Source organism: Drosophila tropicalis, unplaced genomic scaffold, assembly GCF_018151085.1.
Source record: "Drosophila tropicalis isolate 14030-0801.00 unplaced genomic scaffold, ASM1815108v1 contig_979, whole genome shotgun sequence".
Taxonomy (NCBI): domain Eukaryota; kingdom Metazoa; phylum Arthropoda; class Insecta; order Diptera; family Drosophilidae; genus Drosophila; species Drosophila tropicalis.
This window is the reverse complement of record NW_027173482.1, coordinates 1,244,130-1,266,184: the sequence shown is the minus strand read 5'-3', so window position 1 is coordinate 1,266,184 and position 22,055 is coordinate 1,244,130. Positions and strand designations below refer to the sequence as shown.

The 22,055-nt window shown below is 35.3% G+C and overlaps 1 protein-coding gene across 1 annotated transcript; it reads left to right on the top strand.

Moving 5' to 3' along the window:
- Positions 1–2,474: 2,474 nt before the first annotated feature.
- On the top strand, positions 2,475–21,788 carry Usp14 (ubiquitin specific protease 14). The gene is made up of 7 exons (XM_068302298.1): positions 2,475–2,627; positions 2,773–2,948; positions 14,831–14,935; positions 14,991–15,376; positions 20,816–20,972; positions 21,053–21,118; positions 21,170–21,788. The coding sequence occupies exons 1-7, from the start codon at positions 2,612–2,614 to the stop codon at positions 21,686–21,688; spliced, it is 1,425 nt and encodes a 474-aa protein (XP_068158399.1). The 5' UTR covers positions 2,475–2,611; the 3' UTR covers positions 21,689–21,788.
- The last annotated feature ends 267 nt before the right edge of the window (positions 21,789–22,055 follow it).

The following is a 22,055-nucleotide window of genomic DNA, read 5'->3' as shown; positions in this document are numbered from 1 at the left end:
AGCCACTTTATGTGTGCTTTGCTTTTGTTAATTTTGTTTTTCTGACCTCCACGTACCATCACGCACACTCTACTCACTCAGACTTTTTTTTTTGTGTATCCTCCTGGTATAGTTGCCACAATCCTCCCGATGCGCTGCTTCTTGTGACTCTAGTCAGGGTCGCCATGTATTATCAGTAAGGTGTTGATTGGTTGAATGTCTTTTATTGTATGAGTTTGGTTCTCTTAGCTAAAGGCTTGCTAGCTGTCGGCGCAGCGGCAGAGCAGCCGTTTTATATAAACATTATATATAAGTAAAGTAACAATATGTAAGACGGGCAGAGAGTGTGAGTTATGCATGCACATACGTATATAAGCGGTCAGTATGGGAAACATGCTGACCTGGCTCTAAGCGATGAATGCAATGAGTGCATATCATATTACGTTTGCACTTGAAATGTGTGCAATAACTTGGCACGCTGTCGCTGAGTGACAAAGACAATGCCCTATGCATATTCGGCTAACAAAGTGTTGCCGCTCAATATTTATGTTGAGTAATAAGAACTCGTATGTGCATACACTATACTACAGTGGATCTCGGAGTGAGATTATAAAGGTAGAGATGGGGCCAAAGACACAGCGATGCACACCCTATGTAACTACAATTGGTATCTGATCTTACTAAGAATTATGCATTTCTTTTATAGTAAAAATAGAGAGCTCACCAGTGCATAGTTCGACATAGTGTAAGGTCAGCAAAATACGTCTTTATTGATAATCGCAAACCATAGCAGCTTAATTAACTAGGTCTTTATTGTTAACTGCTGACCATATCAGATCTACTTATGCCTGATGAGCCATCGGTATCTGTCATCGGGTTACATGCTTATTTTGACATTCATTTTCATTTGTTCTACATTATAATTGTCTTAAAATTATATTTTTTTATATAATCTAAACACCAACACTCGTCTTAAAAGAAATGACAGCCCAACGCAATAATAAGTGATTTAAGACGCCTGCACTATCCCGAGGATTTAGCTTAAATACTAGATTAATAAAAATATCTCAAACATGTTGTTAGGCTCTAATATAAAACCACTGCAGTGGTTTGTATAAAGCAAGGATGGCCACTTAGTGGCTCTTTTGGCTCCCGTGGCTCTTTACCGGCAGAGGCTGAGCAGAGAAAAAGGTCACTTTTGCGAGTCGACGCACACAAAAATTTGTGTGTCTCGAGTTTTATGACGGGTCATAAACGACTTTTTTTTGATCGAGCGGGCGATCGTCGTCGAACTTATAGACAGAGGGTCGGCCAAGTACCGAATTTTACGGGGAGGGGGAAAAGGGACGCGATCTCGAACTCGCAACTTGTTGGCAAAGTGAGTGAGGGACAAGTAAAAAATAAGGGTTGTTATTGATGAGTGCTCGAGACAAATATGGATGTGTATATGAGAGTTTCTTGCCAGTTTTCAAGTTTTACTCCTATTGTTTTTGTTTCTGATTTTTATAATTTGATTTTAATATACCTATTAAACATATAACCTTTGAAAAAATTAGTTAAATTAAACAAAAACTCTTAATTTTTGAACAGAAATTCAGAAAATTTAGATTTTTTCCACTGTGTAAAGTGTTTTTTTCTTTAAAAGCGTTTCAACTTAATTAAACCTAAACATAATACAGCATGTATTTATTTACGTACATACATATAAGAACCCATCGGCATATTGTCTGCAAACAATTCAAATAATATATAATTTTCGAAATTAAAATAATATAGTTTTGGTTCGGGAGTTCGTTGCCATCCCTTTAGGATGGTGAAATTTCGGCACGGCAAAACCTCAGGCACGATTTCCACTGGCGACCCTCCACCATTTTTCTGGGGGATGGTATAAGGTTTTGCTGTGCCGAAATTTGTCTATTTATTCCACCATTTGAAAAGATACGTTTCTATATCAGGCGGTTCGATTAGCCTTTTTATCGATATTTTGCGAATGCAAGACTAAAAATGTATCATTGACTGGAAAATATGCTGGTAATTCACATCGAAAATGTAAACAATGAATGGCAAAAACAAACAGAAAGAAATATAATTTAAACAATTTTTGCAACGGGAGAAAAACTTCTGCTCAATCTGTCCAGAATTTTCCTTGCAGATTTTTAATTTCTCAAAGATCGAACTTTCGAACAAACATAAATTTAATTAATTTTGTTTGCGTTTGCAAACACAAAATACAATAAAATACTTCATGTACATATGTACATGTTAAATTTAGTTGAAACACTACTGAACAGTCTTACATAGACATACTAATTAATGTATTTACAAAAATTGCAGACGCTAAAAATTATTTATTGTTTTCGCTGGACTTTGCAACAAGTCAGCCTATGGCAGCGGTAAAATCAGCTGAAATGGCTGTTATACATCCACCGCTAACCCCAAGCATTCCCTAGAGATGGATCGAGTGGTAATTGGACTTTATATAGTGTTGGGGAAAAAGGTCGAAACATCATGGATAGAGTATCGAGTACGCCAAAAATAATGTACCTTGATGTATCGATAAAACCTCGATAAGTCTGCCAGCTCTAATGACTTGTACCTTAAAAAAAGTAAATCATTTACTACCAACTGCATCATGCCATCGTATAAAGGTAAATATATTTGACAAGTAATTGCTACCATTATACATATTATAAAATAAAAAATCTGTTTTCTTGTTATGTTATCATTTTAGGTGAACCCTTTAATTATATACTTAAAATATAGAAATAATCAAAACCAGCTCTCAATTTTCAGTGAAAGTAAAATGGGCCCGGGAACTGTACCATGATGTTGTTGTCAACACGGATGAAAGGCCAATACTATTTAAAGCGCAACTTTTTGCACTTACTGGTGTTCATCCGGATCGTCAGAAGATTATGTGGAAAGGTGGGATACTAAAAGATGATGAGTGGAATTTGCAACTGAAGGATGTAAGTTATCTATATACATATGTACATATGCATTTATGTATATAAATTAATTCAATTCATTAAGTTCCTAAAATGTGCCTGCAGTATTAAAATCCTAAATTATATTGTACATATGTATGTACAACATTTAAACATTCCTACATGTACATTTGTAAGGTGTGGAAAAAAAATTAACTTGGATTTTTGTTGACTTCAGATTTTATGTTTATTTCATACAAATGTACAGTTGGAGACAAAACTCTACACACTATTAAGTTTTTTAGTTTTTTCCGGGAAACGGCATTGAAAATTAAAAAAAATTACATGCCATAGTTTAGGGAACAAACAGTTTAAACTTTTCGAAAATAAATTACAATAATTGAGCCTTGAAAGTTATTTTCAAAAAATGTAAAAAGTAGCTTGACAAAAGTGTACGTACGACGCAATCCTTCCTTTTAACACTAAAAAATGCAAGCAAAATGAGCAAAATTCAGGATTTTTATTTTAACAAATAGCTGTTTTGTACGTCTGACCAAGCACAAGAGTTATATAGTGTCGATTAAGGAGTATCTTTACAAAAGTCCTTCAAAACCTAAAATGAGTGAATAGAAAATGATGAAACACATTACGTTATGTTATATAAAATAAAATTCTTGTCTTTGGGGTTATCATATAGCCCCCAACCATAATAGCTGCACACCTTTGCTCCTCAGTTGGTCCTAAAGTCATTCTGTCGGTCTTTTTTTTACTTTCTCCACAGAATTGTCCTTTTACCCGTTGCAAATACGTTTAACCTTAATTAATAATTATAATTTAATTTTATTCGTAAGAATAAAATCGTTTCAAGACTTTGTGGCTTATATGTATGTGGATGTCAAAGCGAACTACTGTCTTGGACCAAATAGTATAAGAAAGTTATTTATTATTATTTTTTTAATTGTTGACAAACTGACATTAATAAGTAAGTAATATTTTAACTCGTTGTTAAATTTTGGAGAAAAATATCAAAGAAGTTAAATTCGGCTATGCCGAAGTTTATATACCCTTGCAGTCCTTGACAATAATAATTTCACATGTTCAAAATTTGTTTTCTGCAACTCAATTCATTAATATACAAACAAAACAATTTTACTCTTCATACTACAATTTGTTCTTCTTCTTCCCTCATTCCCTAAGCAAAGCAACGCACGCATACACATACAGTTTATGTAGCGTTGCGTCTGTGTGTGTATGCATGTGCTCTGTTGATTTGATGATGACGTAGTAGGCAGCAAGCAGAGCTGCCGGCAGCGATTGAACCGATTTATATAGACTGTAACTTGTGTTCTATTTATCCGATCAGGGTCAAATTTTGGGATCTGAGATTTTATATCAAATTCTATTATATTGGTAAATTTCATGGGGATACTCCAATTTTTGCAAAAATTTTTGTTCCAGAGTTATATGATATAGTAGTCCGATCCCAAAGATTTTCATACTTTATCTCACCCGGGTAAAAAAAAAGCTCCCAAAAAAAATTTCATCCCGATAGCTCTTAAGATGGCTGAGTAAAACGCGTACGCACCGACGGACAGACGGACATGGCTATATCGACTTAGCTTCTCATGCTGATCAAGAATATATATACTTTATGGGGTCGGAAACGTCTCCTTCTGTGCGTTACAAACATCTGACCAATTTTATAATACCCTCTGCAAGGGTATAAAAATCATTGATATTTGTTGAATTTCGGGACTATCGTCCCTTTAAACCCATCCGTTAACGTCCTATTTGATGGTGTTCTATTTTTATTGGTGATTGTGTTGGTATTCTTTACAGTTGTAAAATATTGGAAATATTTCTGAGACTCCTAGTTATCATTTCTGGAACTTATGGCCAAATTATACAGTTTGAATATCCAATATTCGATTTTAGAGAATGGTTTGCTTCGTTTTGGACATAACACAAAGCCACTAGTTTATAAACTATTTAAAAATATTGTTAAATAATTTTAAATATAATATTATAGGGAAATAAAATTCAATATTTCAATTGAAAAAGACGAAGAATTCCAAAAAAGTTAATTCATAGAGTCAGTTACAGCATGTTTTCGTACATTTCGGAGTATTGATACATTTTAAGAAAAAATGGGATTGCCAATCCTGTTCTTGTTGCTATATTATTAAAGTATTTTACTCTACCTCTGTTTTAAAGCATAATTTGTAAAAAATATGTTATTTAATTCAAAAGTTATGAAGCAAAATGTAAATCCACAATAGGTGTACGATTTTCAGTGACATATGTACACTATATACATACATATGTACATAGGTATACGTTATTTTAACTTCATTTATAAAGTCCAACTTTTACTCGTTGCAGGGGACGGACGTGTTTTTTTTGCGCTTATCAACTTTTATTTTTTTTTTCTCGCGATTAAATACTTTTACATAACTTATAAGTTCATTATCGGTTTAATTAATAATAATTTCAACATCCGATTTTATTTTCATTTCGCGAATTCTTTCTGTCGCTTTTGTTTAAATTTAAATAAAATCAAAACTTACAACAATACTTGCATTAGCGGTGTTGTTGTTTTGCTTATCTCTTTTGCGTTTGTGTCTTTACCGTTTTAACTAACTCTCGCGCTCTTGCGTACAAATTGTTGTTGCATGTGTTCAATTTGACGCGCTCTCCCGCTTTTTCCTCCCGCGACTCTGTGATACGTGTTTTTGTTTTTGTGCTTTCATCTCTTTTTATTCTTTAGTTGTGAAGGCTTACTCTGCACATTAACCCTTGTGTCAGAACTGTTCAGTATATTTTTATACACAGATTTTTTACCTTTAGAATTTGTATTTTTTATTTTTTGTATTTCCTTTTTTAATTAAATTAAACTTTTTGATAAAATGGTTGTCTGCTCAAAAAATAATTGCATAGTTGCCACTAATGCGGTTGACTCCCATGATTATATTCTTTGTCGAGAAGATTTTTGGCCAAAACATATAATAGTTAAGGAATATACTGTAAAAAGAAAAATCGGCAACCGATTCGCTTGCCAACAACAACAACTAATACTATTCCTGCCACATCAGCATCTGCTGGTGTGTCAAAAAACTAGCTTCGTCCCTTAACCTGGGTTACCAGAACGTTAGAGGACTGAAATCTAAACTTTCTAATCTCTATGTAGATAGTCTTTCTTTTGAAAGACTTCTATCTTTTTGAAGAGACGTGTCTAAAACCTGATATTGCTGATGCATCGGTTTATTCCACAAACTTTTCTATATTCAGACGTGACCGGATTTCTCTCATAGTTGGTGGCGCTAGCTGATAGCTGTTGATGCTGCTTTAACATCTGAAATGATTCAATTTTCTAGTAACCAGGAGATTGAGTTTGTCGGTGTAATTTAAAGTAAATTTTAAATCTTTTAATGCTTTCATTACTTCTTCCTATATTCCACCATTGTCAGACATGGTGGTACATTTAAATCATTTAGAGGCAATTCAGTTTGTCTCCTCTTTAGTTTCCAGTCAAGACATGCTCATAGTTGTAGGTGATTTTAATTTACCCCCTTTAGCATGGTCACTAACAGATGAATCTACCACGTTGCTGCCCTCTTTGTCACATGACTTTATTGATGGCCTTCTAGGCTTATCTTTATCCCAAGTCAATCCCGTCTTAAATTCTAATAGAAAATCGTTAGATCTTATTTTTGTATTGGATTTCTCTTATTGTGAGGTTTCTAGGATCGAACCATTTGTTCTTCCAGAAGACAAATTTCATCCTACATTAAATTTAAAAATTGAATTGCCCTTGCTTTCACCATTACTTGGTTCAAATGAGTTACCTCTAACTAGGTGCTTTCGTAAGACTGACTTTGCCAGCCTTAATGAAAACATTGCTACTACCGATTGGTCTTATCTGTACAATTGTAGAGATATGAACTCAGCTGTTCGTTTTTTCTATGATACTCTGAATTCACTCTTTGATATTTGTGTGCCTCTTGGTAGGCTGGAGCGGCTTAACAAACCTCCCTGGTTCTCTCGTGAGTTATCCAATTTGAAAAATGTGAAGACACGATATTATAAGAAGTTTCAAAAAACAAGTCGTTCATCAGATTATGCTCTGTTTACAGTCGCTCGTTCAAAATTCATGATGCTTAATACACAATGCTATAAGAATTATCTTCAGCGGTGTAAGCTTCAGTTTTCTTCCGACCCTAAACAATTTATAACTTTGTTAATTCTAAACGTAAGACCTCTGTGCACCCATCTTTTTTGTCTTTTCAAAATAAAAAAGCAAGCACTGATCAGGCAATTGCCGATATGTTTGCGAGTTTTTTCAAAACAACTTATTTCTCAACGGAATATCGAGCAAGTCCGTATCCTTATCATTTAAAAAAGGCTAATTGCATTTTCAATCCAGTGATTGATAAAAGTTCTCTTCTTAGTGAACTTAAACTAGTTAAACCTGTTTATTCCCCGGGGCCTGATGGTCTACCTGGATGTGTACTCAGGTTCTGTGCAAAAGCATTATGTAACCCATTTTAAAATTGTTTTTATTGTCTGTCGAATCTTCCTCTTTTGGAAGGAGTCGTATATCATTCCTCTGCATGAAAATGGCAAAAAGTTCGAAGCCTCTAACTATAGGGGTATCTCAAAATTATCCGCTATTCCGAAAGCTTTTGAGAAAATTATAACTTCTCAAATGCAACATTTTTGCAGCTCTATTATTTCGCCATCCCAACATGGGTTTGTGAAACGTAGATCTGCAACCACTAACCTTTTAGAATTTACATCAATAATTATAAAGGGGTTCAAAAATGGTAAACAAACTGATGTAATATACACTGACTTTAGCAAAGCCTTTGATTCCGTTAATCATACCCTATTACTTTCTAAGCTGAGCGACATTGGGTTTCCACCCCTTTTCCTTTCTTGGGTTCGAGAATATTTAACAAATAGAAAACAGAAGGTACTTTTTAAGTCTTATTTTTCTAATTCCATTCCTGTGACTTCTGGTGTACATCAAGGTAGTCATCTTGGCCGTGTGCTTTTCACATTATTCATTAACGAGCTTCTATCAGTCATTGTTCATTTGCGCGTGCTTATGTATGTATGTTGACGATGTCAAGCTTTGTCCTACTTATAAAGATACAGATTCATTTAGTCGACTACAAGCTGATCTTAAAAACTTTCAATCCTGGTGCCAGCTTAATCTACTAAATCTTAACACTACCAAATGTAAGGTAATGACTTTTTTCCGTAACTCTCCTCAACTGGTCACTTATTTTCTAAACAATAGCCCTTTATAACGTCTAAATAATATGAATGATTTGGGCGTACTTATTGACCATAAGTTAAATTTTAACACCCATATTTCCACCACAGTTGCAAAGGCCATGAGTGTCCTGGGTTTAATTAAAAGATGGTCAAAAGAATTTGATGACCCCTATACAACTAAAGTTCCTAAAGTTTTTACTTCGCTTGTCCGTCTTATTTTAGAGTATGGATCTTGCATTTGGTCACCTCAATATGAGTCGCACCAGATTAGACTTGAATCCGTTCAAAAGCAGTTCTTGCTATTTGCTCTTCGTGGCTTAAGCTGGGATCGCAATGTCAATTTGCCTTCGTATTCTAGTAGACTTCTCTTGATTAACCTTCCGTCCCTAACTAACCGTAGAATTATGCTTGGTGTCATTTTTATGCACAAGCTCCTAATTTGTGATATCGACTCGCCTGAGTTATTAGCTCAGGTGAATCTGTCGGTACCATGTAGACGGAGCAGACATCCTTTGATACCTTTATCCCTTAGTCGTTGTTCTTCTAACTATGCTATGGATGAACCTTTAAGGGTCCTCTGCTCTGATTACAACCTTCTATTTTCTGTAATCGGCTCAGAGTTTTCTATTAATATGCTTAAAACATCTATCCTATCCCATTTAGTTAATAGATAGCCATAGTATTATTTGTTTGTCTGTTTTTTCTATTGTGTATTTGTCTACGCGATTCGTGCCGTGCGTTATACGTCTGCACCCCTCGGTCGGTCGGTTGGGTGGTGGACAGTTATCTGCTTGGGCTCGCGCGTAACAGGCTATGTACTGGTGCGGTAGGGTCCACTTGAACGTACTGCGCATAGTATCGTCAACGTCCGCTAAAAAAGCTCTATTAATTTTTTATTTAAAACTAAGAAAATGATTTGAAAATTATTTTTTTATTAAATTACCATGAATTTACTTCAAGAGATTCATAATTTTTATTGCTATAAGAAAAAGAAATTGAATTTGAAATAGCGGGCTTACATTTTAGGGCACACGACAACAATATCAAATGTCTTCTGCTTACAAGTGAACGTTGCTACTTCAGAGGAATAGTTGTTTTTTTTTTTTTTTTTTGGCCAAAATAGACGAAAACTAGGCGATTGATTAAAACACTAAGAGCGTCACTAAATTAACTATGCTTTTATTTCTGTTTTAACACATTTACCTTGGTAGTAAACACATTAACCTTTATTTCACTTTTTAAACTGGACTATGTGCCAAAAACGTAGCCAGCGGATTTACGCTTGATGAAGATTTCTAATTATTTGCTAAAACGCAAGATTAAACAAATAATTCCCTTAAACGTTTTTTTTTTTTATTTTAATACAGAATCATCAGTAACTAAACAACTTGTCTTGTGACACTTTTTAAGACCATCCAAGTGACCTCTGGCATTGAAAATGAAAAGTAATTAAAAATTTTCGTTTGGCAGTGAATAATATATAATACATATATCGTATAGCTCCCATAAGAACGATCGGTCGAAAACAGTGACTTTTGTAAATAACTTCGTTACTTTTAACGCGATTGCTTTCAAATTAAACATTTCTTAATTTAATATATCTGTTAATGACTGTGATAAAGATCGGGTGACTATATCATATAGCTCCCATAGGAACGATCGGTGGAAAACAGTGACTGTGATCAATATATTCGTTATTTCCTATGATTGTAGGCCATTCTTTCGCAAACATAAGCCTTTTTAGAAAACACGTTTTTTCACTTTGATGTCTAATAGGTAAGGAAAGAGTTACCAAAAAAGTTGCAAGGGTATACAAATTTTGACGCGGTCGAAGTTAGCTTCGGCCTTTTGGTTATTAATGATCTCCCCACCGTTATTTTAAATTCCAGAGTTCTTATGTATGCCGATGATGTTAAAATAGCTTACCGCATCGTAGACTCTTTCATGCCATCCCCTGCAAGCTGACCTAAATGCTCTTCAGGGGTGGTGTAGAGCTAACTTGTTATCGCTAAACTGTAAACCGTTAGAAAGAATTAATAATACTTCTTTGGTTGTAAAAGATTCGGGGATCTTAATAGACAACAAACTTATCTTTAATCAGCATATGTCGATTACTGTTAGTAGGGCTAAGAGTGTTTTTGGCTTTATAAAGCGACAGTCGAAGGAGTTCAGGAACCATATACCACCAAAATACTTTATACTTCTTTAGTCGGCCCCATATTGGAGTATGGATTTTGTGTTTGGTCTCCTCAGTATGAGTTTTATCAAAACAAGTTAGAACAGAACAGAAACAATGTTTACTCTTGCCTTTCGTGGTCTGCGCTGGGATCCAACTGTACAACTTCCACCTTATCTGGTCAGTTAATTAACCTTCCTCCTTTTACTAATCGTTGAACTATGTTTGGGGTAACTTTTCTTTACAAACTTTTGAATGGTGAGATTGACTCTTCTGAGCTGTGTTAAGCCAAATTAACATTTCTGTTCTATCTAGAAGGACCCGCAATTTCACACCGCTTATACTTCCTACTTGCACAACTAACTTTGCATGAACCTTTTCGTATACCATGTAGTGACTCCAACAGACTTTGCCACGTTATCGGTTCCGAAACATCGCTTCCGGGTATAAAAATCTGCACTCTTGTCCTTCCTCGATCATAATTAATTGTAAAAATTTTTATTTTAATGTATCCTGTTTTCATTTTATATGTAACCCATTATCTTATTATATTTAATATTTTCTATTTCTTTAGGTTAATTTATGTTTATATAATACGCCTGAGCACTTAGGTCGGAGTGGGTAGAGGTTGTAACATTAACTTTACTTAGGGTCATTAGTAACAGGCCCGGGCCTGGTGTCATATGGGCCACTTGTTCGTACTAAGCGTTGTACAACTACGTCTTTAAAAAAAAAAAAAAAAAAAAAAAAAAAGTATATTAAAGTCGCCAAAATATATGTAACAGGCAGAAAGAAGCTTCTGTATTGAGTTAATTGTAATTTTGGCCACGCCCTCTTACGCCTCCAGAATTTACATAAAACAGTTTTTCTTAAAAAGTATAACAGCCAGAGACATAAAATTTGGTTTATATACTCGTTTAGTTAGCGCGCAGAATCTAATTGTTCAATCTTTTTGCCACGCCCCTTGCCCCTTGCCCCTTCTGTTTCCAGAATTCACATTAAACTGATTTTCTTAAAAACTATGACAGCTACCGACATTAAATTTGGTATGTAAACTAACTTAATAGACGCGCAGATTTTGACACGCTCACTTCCGCCCCCGAAAATGAAATAAAACTGATTTTCTCGAAAACTAACAAAACTACAGTCACCAAATTTTAAATGTAGATTTTTTTTTAGTATGCGCGCAGGATTTGTATACTTAAACATTTTGCAACCAAATTTGGCAGACCAATTTATATATATATATATTTCTACCAATCTACCAAATTTTATTGAAATCGGACTAGAATCATGCAAAATATGCGTATGAACGTATTTTACTACGTTATCCATAAGGGCTGAGTTGGCCGTTGGCTAGTGGCGGCGCTAGAGTGCTTGTGTGTTTGTAGAGTGTGCATATGGTATGAGGCATGTTAAAACAATTTAATATTGTAACGTGTCTACGGGGGCAACTCAGACAGTAGACCAACTGTCTCCATCAAGTAGCGGTCCTATTTTCTACGGCTGGGCACACTAAAAACGGCGCCACAGGGAGGGATAGTGTTTTTTTTTTTTTGAGCTAGCGCGGCCAACTTAAGAAGACGAGAGAGAGAAGAAGCAGAGAGAAAAATAAGGAGGGGTGAAGAAGAGCTTTCCGCCGCCACAAAAAATTGAATGGAATTGAATAAATGAAAGAAAATAACCATCTCTGTTTTCTTTGCGATTCTGCTAATTTAACTGGGGCCTGACGATCTGATGCTAGACTGTACACCAACCGCTCGGCCACAGGTTGCGTCATTTTGTCCGCAAAAGGCAAGACACGTTACAATATACATGCATGTAGATTAATGTGTAGTTTTATTGTAATAAGTTTACATATAGTTTTGGATATTTACCCAGACGACAATAGCTCTTCGTTGGACTCGACGTACTTCCAAAGTTTCATATTGTCTGAACTTTTTGACGTTGTTGTGGGACCTTCTACCTGGGCAGCTTTTCTCACCTCGTATCGGGTGTTGCGTTTGATTTTAAATTATGTCCAAGAAAAGTGGTTGCGAGTTTTCTACCAGCAACAAACTGAGTGCGTCTTATTGCGACTAAGTCGCCCAGCTGGTATTTACGATCGTTTTTGCGTTTTTTGTCATGGTTCTGCTTATAAACTTTCTGTGCTTGTTCTATTTGATTTTTTGCCTCCACACACATTTGAATCCTGCCGTTTCCAATATTTTCAATAAGCTCCTGCTCCAATATGTATGTAGTCAACAAAGGCGTTTGATGTAAATGCACTTCCTCTGTCGCTCAGTATCCGTTTGGGGTTGTCCGAAAATGTTCGACCATTCCTCAAGTTTTTTTTTAAACTTTTTCAGCTCCTGTACTTTTAGTGTTAAATAACCATACAAACTTTGAGAATGCATCGACCACAGCGAATGAAGCAATGCTGCTCCGAAGCCATTTTTGGATACATCTGTTTGAAGTTCTGTATGTACACCTCTGCAGAATATTTTCAAAACTGGCTCATGGGACAGTGAATCCTTTAATTTGTTGAAAGCGTTCATCTCGGCAGTATCAAATTTAAAAACCACATGACGTGCAATGTGTGCATAACCTTTTATAAACTTTCGAAAAAAACCTGTTAGTCCTAAGAAAGACTGAACTGCTCTTTGTAAGAAATCATTGAATCGCTTGTGATTTTTCTTTTTCTGGGCGAATTCTACCGTTTTCGACTGTATGGCCCAAAAAATTAACCTTGTTTTGGAGAAAGTAGCATTTTTTCCAGTTAATAAACAATTTATGCTCAGCAGCTTTCTTGAGAACAATATTGAGTTTTTGAAGACAATCCTCACTCGTCTGAGCATAAATTATAATGTCATCCATATAAAGTTGCATAATATCTTGAGCGATTAAGTCTTGAAATATGGAACTGATGAAACGGATGAAGACCGCTGGCGAATTGCAAAATCCAAATTTTGGAAAAATTATCTACTGCAATTTTTGGTTAGTTTCGTGCATTCTGAGTAACTTTGTCCGCCTGTATTGATCTGATCTGCTGCAGACTCTGATTGTTTATCTCGTTCATTCCTAACGCAACCTTGAGTAACATTTTCGCTGCATTCTATTTTGTTATACACTGGTTCAGACTGATTTTGCTTGCTGGTGTCTCCCTCTTCGTCGCTCATATTGGCACTTATGTATGTGTTCTTTGGATGATGCAATCTTCTTAGAATTTTACAATTTTTACGATGCTTTGGTTCTAGACCGGGTTGAGCCCCCAAATATAGATTAATGTGTAGTTTTATTGTAATAAGTTTATATATGGTTTTGGATATTTAGGTTTTACAATTTTAATAGGCTTTACACAACATTAAACAACCGACAACTTGCGACCTTATTCGACTGACAACTTAATTCCTACCGACAACTGACGACTTCTGCTACTGACGCTCGATTCTCTCTACCTCATGGCAACCTCCGACCGAAAAGCCTGCCCCCTCTTTAGGGATGCCACACAGTCGGTACATGTGTTATTGCCACCTTACATACATTTGGTTTTCGAAATTTGAAATATTTGTTTCACCTGGTGTGTGGTATAACCAAGTCGGTTAGTCGACTTCTTTCATTTTTTTTACCCTTCCAAAGAGGGTATATTAATTTTGGTCAGAAGTGTGGAACGCATATAACGAAGCATCTCCGACCATACAAAGTATAATATATATATTATATATATATATATGATCAAGAATATTCTTGATCAGCACGACAAGACGAGTTCAAATGTCCGTCAGGATCAACGCAAACCCATTCTAGACCGTAAGAGCTATAAGAGCAGATATATACTGTATATACTGCAGGGGTTGTATATCTCGGATTCAGCCGGATCGGACCACCATATCATATAACTCCCATACAAACCACAAAGTCACGAACAGTGACTTTCCTCAATAACTTCGTTATTTTCTGTGCTTTTGTCGTGAAACTATTTATATTATACAGTTTATTTTGCCTATAAACTACTGTGCTAAATTTGATCAAGGTCTGGTGACTATATCATATAGCTCCCATAGGAACGATCGGTCGAAAACAGTGACTTTTGTAAATAACTTCGTTACTTTTAACGCGATTGCTTTCAAATTAAACATTTGTTAGTTTAATATATCTGTTATCTGTGCCGGATTTTATAAAGATCGGGTGACTTTATCATATAGCTCCCATAGGAACGATCGGTGGAAAACAGTGACTGTGATCAATATATGTATTTCCGTATTTCCTATGATTGTAGGCCATTCTTTCGCAAACATAAGCCTTTTTATATAAAACGTTTTTCCACATTGATGGCTAATAGGTAAGGAAAGAGTTATCAAAAAAAGTTGCAAGGGTATACAAACTTTGACGCGGTCGAAGTTAGCCCCGGCCCTCTGGTTTTAAACTACAATTGAACATTCTTACTAATACCTGTAACTTTTGCGATACGCATTTTGTCATTTTGCAGGATATTGTAGTTCTGCTATTGGGCAGCAAAGAAAAAGTTCCGGAGGTTCCCACAATGCCTGTGAAATTCATCGAAGACATGAGCGAGTCTGAAGCAGCGACCGTGGTGCGTATTTTTAAACTGTCTGTTTTCAAATTGCATTAACAACTTCGTATAACAGATGCAGTTTCCGGCAGGGTTAACAAACTTAGGGAACACGTGTTATATGAATGCTACTGTTCAATGTCTGAGAGCAGTACCTGAGCTCTGCACAGCCCTAAGTAGTTTTAGCCATGATGAATCTGATAGTAACTCGACTGCTTTTTCGATTTCGTCCGCCATGAAAATTGTATTTGCTCAGATGGAAAAAGAAGCAACAATCACTCCTATTATTTTACTTCAGGCTTTGCATCGAGCATCGCCACAATTTGCACAGACTGGTGATAACGGTACTTATAGACAACAGGATGCTAATGAGTGTTGGTCTGAGATTTTGAAAATGTTACAACAAAAACTTCGGCCCATAATTGAAGAGTCATCAGAAAATCTTGTTAAAAAAAAACATACGTAAGTAAAATTGCAAACTGGATGCAATATTAAAATATATCTGCTATTTCTTGAATCAAAAACTAATGTTGGAAGAAATAATAGAAACGGCATAGAATTTATTTTCCTTTTTGTCTATCTTTGGAATACTCATTTTTATACCTTTGCAAAAAGGGTATATTAATTTTGGTCAGAAGTGTGCAACGCATAGAACGAAGCATCTCCGACCATACAAAGTATATATATTCTTGATCAGCACGACGAGACGAGTTCAACTAGCCATGTCCGTCCGTCCGTCTGGATCAACGCAAACTCCTCCTAGACCGTAAGAGCTACAGAGCTGAAATTTTGCACGTAGGCTTGTATATACTGCAGGCGTTGTATATCTTGGATTCAGCCGGATCGGACCACTATATCATATAGCTCCCATACAAACGCCAAAGTCACGAACAGTGACTTTTCTCAATAACTTCGTTATTTTCTGTGTTATTATCGTGAAACTTAATATTAGAGAGTTTATTACGCCTATAAATAACTGTGCCAAGTTTGATCAAGATCGGGTGACTATATCATATAGCTCTCATAGGAACGATCGGTCGAAAACAGTGACTTTTGTTAATAACTTCGTTACTTTTAACGCGATTGCTTTCAAATTAAAGATTTGTTAGTTTAGTATATCTGTTAATGACTGTGCCAAGTTTGATCAAGATCGGATGACTATATCATATAGCTCCCATAGGAACGATCGGGCGAAAACAGTGACTTTGATCAATATCTTCGTTATTTCCTACGATTGTAGGCCATTCTTTCGCAAACATATGTAAGCCTTTTTAGATAAAACGTTCTTCTACATTGATGGCTAATAGGTAAGGAAAGAGTTACCAAAAAGTTGCAAGGGTATACAAACTTTGACCCGGTCGAAGTTAGCCCCGGCCCTCTGGTTTTTTTAAACTGAATGGTTTATAATCAAAACGCTAAAACAAGGAATTATTATTACCACTTTAAAGGCAATTCTTTTTCGGCATAAGGAAGCATTTATTCAAAATAATGAACTGACACTTGAAGAAGAAAATAAAAGCATCCCCAAAACAATGTTTTCACCTTAGTGCCTAACGGTAATTATAGTGTATTTTGGACCATAAGCTGAATATTTTTTGGCGTCTTACAAACCCCTTGCCATCAGATCCAAACAAATTTACATTTGTTTCATCCGATCACATCTCGTTTTTCCAATAGGCCCGAAGCAAATGTTGGGTAGCAAAATCTATTCTATTTTATACTGTTCTTGCTCCGGCACGATACTTTTCGAGCGCTTTATGCCTTAAGCCGCTTTGATATGAATCTTGCCCGGATAGTTATTCTGCTAATTGATGGATTCAACTTATTTAGCTCCTCCGATGAAATAAACGGGTTTTATTTCGCTCCCAGTATGAAGATCTGTTCGAATTTTGACGTTATAACGCGTTTTCGACAATTCAATTTTTTGCTTGTATTCACAAAGAGTAGAGTAAAGTCCTTTTACTTTTGAGCAATTTATTAATTTGGCGATCTCTGCAATTGACCGGAGTTTCTTAGTGTTTTTATAATTTCCCTTTCTTTTTCTGAGGAGTGCAAGACACGACTCATGCTCAATTTAATGTTATTAAATAGACTTTATAATTAATGGAGTTTAAAAACTTTTAGTGTGGAATATTATATTAAAACTAAAAATTGACATCTAGAAGACTTAATCTTTTTGACTGAAAATATACGGAGCGTTTCTATTTTTTTTTTTCCCAACTAAAGACGTGATTGTTTTACTCTCAAGCATGTAGAAGAAAAAGTTTCGCGAAAATAGGTGTCGAAATTCATGAAAATAATAGAACTACCAGAACTAATAGAACTACCAAACAGGTTGCCGTTTCCATTATTTCTTCCAACACTGTATGTAGTGAAGTTAAGCTTCTGTAAATAAGTTTGTAAAAAATACAGTTTTTTTTGGACAGTGTATAAAAATTTGGATTCAAAAACAATTTTAGTTTTAAATTAATTCGAATTTATTGTATCTACTACGTATAGATGAAGTGTCCTTATTTCTATGTATTTTTGTTTCTTTCATTTTTATTATACCCTTGCAGAGCGTATTATAAAATTGGTTAGATGCAAATTGTCAGGATCGGACCAATATATCTAATAGTTATAGAAAAAATAAAGATGAAGAAATTATCTCTATAAAACATCAGATCCCGAAATTTCAATCAGATCGGATAAATAGAACAGTCAATATAAATCGACAGTGCTGCAGGCAGCCTACCACGTCATGGCTTAAAATCCACAGAGCAGCTGAGCACACGCATACACACACAGATGCAACGCTGCATAAACTGTATGTGTGTGCGTGCCCATCGCAGCATGCCACATGGAGAAGAAGAAAAAAAAATATATATATATGATATTTGGAAGATTTTGTCTGTGCAGTGATGTATTGACTTAGAGAAAAAGAGTTTAAACATTTAAAAATATTATGGCCAAGGTCTGCAAGGGTACAAAACATCGCCACAGCCGAAGATAGCTTTTTTGAAATATATACCTTTGCAAAAAGGGTATACTAATTTTGATCAGAAGTGTGCAACGAATAGATAGTATATATAAAGTATATATATTCTTGATCAGCACGACGAGACGAGTTCATATAGCCATGTCCGCAAACTTCTTCTAGACCGCAAGAGCTACAGAGCTGAAATTTTGTGAGTAGGCTTGTATATACTGCAGGGGTTGTATATCTCGGATTGAGCCGGATCAGACCACTATATCATACAGCTCCCATACAAACGGCAAGGTCTCGAACAGTGTCTTTTCTTAATAACTTCGTTATTTTTAAAACTATTGTCGTGAGGTTTATTACACTTATAAACGACTGTGCCCAATTCGGTCAAGATCGGGCGACTATATCTTATAGCTCCCATAGGAACAATCGGCGGAAAACAGTGACTCTGGTTAATAACTTCGTTTTTTCGTATGTAAGCCTATTCGCAAACATAAGACTTTTAAGAAACCCTTTAAACCGTTTTTCGCGTAACCTTACGCGACCAAATTAGTATATCTACATACCTTGTTTAGTTAATGAAAAAAAGATTACGTGTTTTCGCAGTAGTGTTTTTATACCCTTGCAGAGGGTATTATAAAATTGATCAGATGTTTGTAACGCACAGAAGCAGACGTTTCCGACCCCATAAAGTATATATATTCTTGATCAGCATGAGAAGCTGAGTCGATATAGCCATGTCCGTCTGTCCCTCCGTCTGTGCGTACGCGTTTTACTCAGCCGTCTTAAGAGCTATCGGGCTGAAATTTTTTCGGGGGTTTTTATTACCCGGCAAAAAAAAATATATTATTTCCAAGGACTGCAAGGGTATATAAACTTCGGCATAGCCGATGTTAGCTTCTTTGATAATTTTTTTTTGTAAGCTTCCACAACTTAAAGCAATAACTGCTTTTCCTCCCTATGGTTAGTTAAAACTCTGTTGTTTTCCTACATAAACTTTGCTCATCTTTCGGCCATATTGTTTGCTACAGAAAGGAGTTAGTCAAAGTTTTCTTAAATTCAAATGTATTGTTATAATTTGATAGATCCAATTCTAGAAATTTATTTGGCTGATTAGCTTCCTCAAAAAAAAAAATCCGTTGTTTTTGCTGGCATCAAATCTGGAAATATATGTTTTAAAGCTCAAGCCGAGTCAAGACAACTCAATCAAAGAAAGCGGGAGCTATGATTCCTAATTTTTATATCCTTGCAGAGGGTATTAAAAAATTGGTAAACGTTTCCGACCCCATAAAGAATATATATTCTTGAGCATGAAAAGCTGAGTCGATATAGCCATGTCCGTCTGTCCGGCAGTCCGTCCATACCCGGCTAAGAAAAAGTGTAATCGTCAGGATCGGAGCAAAAGCGATGACGTAGTAGGCTGCTGACAACGATGTCGGTCGAGTGTGAGCAGAACCGATATATATATATATATATACAAGGCCGGTGAAAAAAATAGTACTAAAGCAAACAGCTTACTTTATTTTACAGTAAAACTTGACTGAAAGAATTTTGCTTTGCAGTTTCTTTTCTCTTGTCTTACTGCCAATCTCTTTGATTTGGGGGAGCAAGAAAAAGAGCACAAATGATAATGGTTTTTCACAAAAAAAAAAAAAACCCTCGTTTTTATTAAAATATCAAAGAAGTTAAATTCGGCAATGCCGGAGTTTCTATACCCTTGCAGTCCTTGGCAATAATATTTCTACATGTTCAAAATTTGTTTTCTGCAACTCAGTTCATCAATATTCAAACAAAACAATTTTACTCTTTATACTACAATAAGCAAAGCAACGCACGCATACACATACAGTTTATGTAGTGTTGCGTCTGTGCGTGTATGCATGTGCTCTGTTGATTTAATGATGACGTAGTAGGCAACAAGCAGCGCTGCCGGCAGCGATTGAACCGCTTTATATTGACTGTAACTTGTGTTCGATTTATCCGATCGGATTGAAAATGAAATCTGAGTTTTTATATCCAATACTATCATCGTAGTAACTTTCATGGGGATACTCCAATTTTTATAAAAATGTTTCTTCTAGAGCTATATGATATAGTGGTCCGATCCTGACAATTTTCATACTTTATCTCACCCGGGTAATAAAAAGCCCCCAAAAAATTTCATGGCGATAGCTCTTAAGATGGCTGAGTAAAACGCATACGCACCAACGGACGGACGGTCAGACGGCTATATCAACTCACCTTCTCATGCTGATCAAGAATATATATACTTTGTGGGGTCGGAAACGTCTCCTTCTCTGCGTTACAAACTTCTGATCAATTTTATAATACCCTCTGCAAGGGAATAAAATTAATTATTAAAAAGAAACGAAAAAATAAAACTTCAAAAGTAACTAGTTCGGTTCAACCAGGGTTTTTTCAATTCTAAGCAGGACCTCTACCCGGTATAAGTCAGCGAAGCCGATGGTCGACTCGAGTAGTGCGTCGAAATATTTAACACAGCCTCAAATCACGGTGTGTTCTATAACATATCCAAAACTCAAAATCGGTGATTCGCTTACCTTAAGTTCCACTTTTAATAATTATAATTTAAAATCGGTGATTCTCTTACCTTAAGTTCCACTTTTAATAATTATAATTCAAAATCGGTGATTCGCTTACCTTAAGTTACACTTTTAATTATTATATTTAGTTAAGGTTAATAGATTTTTTTTTGTAAATTTGTAATAGCTTGAATTAAAAAAAAAATTCCTTTTTATTTTGCCTATCAAATTTAATATTAAGACGGGCATGACTAGGTCGAATTAGCTATAAATTAATAGCCGCTTGTTGCATAAATTTTTCCAACTTTAATTGTCTTTTAGCAGTTATTTAAATTATTTAGAAGGCGGCTGTATCTAAATTTGCTATTAATTTCTGATATTGTATTATTTTAGATCTTTTATTGAACAATTCTTCGGTGGAACATTTGAGGTTACGATGAGTGCAAACGAGGTCTCCGATGAACCAGCTTCTGTGACATCTGAAAACTTTCTGCAGCTTAGTTGTTTTATTTCCATGGAAGTCAAGTATATGCAAAGTGGCCTAAAATCGGTATAATATATTAATATCCATATATATAAATATATGTATATGTATATATATATATTTTTATTTTTTCCATACTTTTCTAGAAAATGAAAGAGCAGTTAGTGAAGTACTCCGAGACGTTGGGGAGAGACGCACATTACACCAGAACGGTAAGTTTTTTATATTAATAATTGTTTTTATTATATCAGTCTATTTTGCAGTATCTAGTAAGTCGGCTTCCAGCTTATCTAACTGTTCAATTTGTGAGATTTCAATATAAGGGAAAGGAAGGTATAAATGCAAAAGTACTGAAAGATATTAAATTTCCAATTGATTTTGACGCGTTTGAATTGTGTACTCCCGAGTTACAAAACAAGCTTTGTGTGATGCGCTCCAAGTTTAACGACTATGAAAACAAACAGACGGAGACTGATTCTAGTCTATTGAAATCAAACGTGATTGAAGAAAAGAAGTATGAGCAATTTTGGTTTGACGATGACTTGGGAAGCAACAACTCTGCTTACTACACTTTACAAGCAGTGTTAACTCACAAAGGGCGATCTAGTTCCTCTGGTCATTATGTAGCATGGGTTCGTTCCTGTGGAGATGTTTGGTTTAAATTCGACGACGACGATGTTACTTCCGTGACTACAGACGAAATTTTACGTCTTTCTGGAGGAGGAGACTGGCATTGTGCCTACGTTTTACTTTATGGACCTAAACGTTTGGAAAAAATTTAGAAATTGTTTGTGTTGTAAAAAAATTCAAATAAATATATTGATTAGATTCACTTCTTAAAAAAAAAAAAAAAACAATAAATTGCATACAGCTTCACTTTGAGCACTTTTTCTTCTTACTCGCTGCTTTTATCTAATAATTTTTTTATTCTGGCTGTTTATTAGGCAAATATCTAGAAATAGTTTTTTTTTTTTTTTTGTCTAATTGTAAGCGGCGTAATTTTAAAAGATTTTAACAAAAAACTAAATGTTTCTGTTTTCTGGATGTGATTATAAAAAGTCTTTTAAGATATCCCATTTTTTGATTACTAACGCATCAAATACGAAAATAAAAAATTATAATATCGTAATAAGTTTAAAGTTAGCTACT

Bases quoted from the DNA above. Each gene is read 5' to 3' on its own strand.
- Usp14 (XM_068302298.1), top strand. The intron at 20,973-21,052 runs GTATAATATATT...ATACTTTTCTAG, and splicing joins TGCAAAGTGGCCTAAAATCG to AAAATGAAAGAGCAGTTAGT. The intron at 21,119-21,169 runs GTAAGTTTTTTA...TCTATTTTGCAG, and splicing joins ACGCACATTACACCAGAACG to TATCTAGTAAGTCGGCTTCC.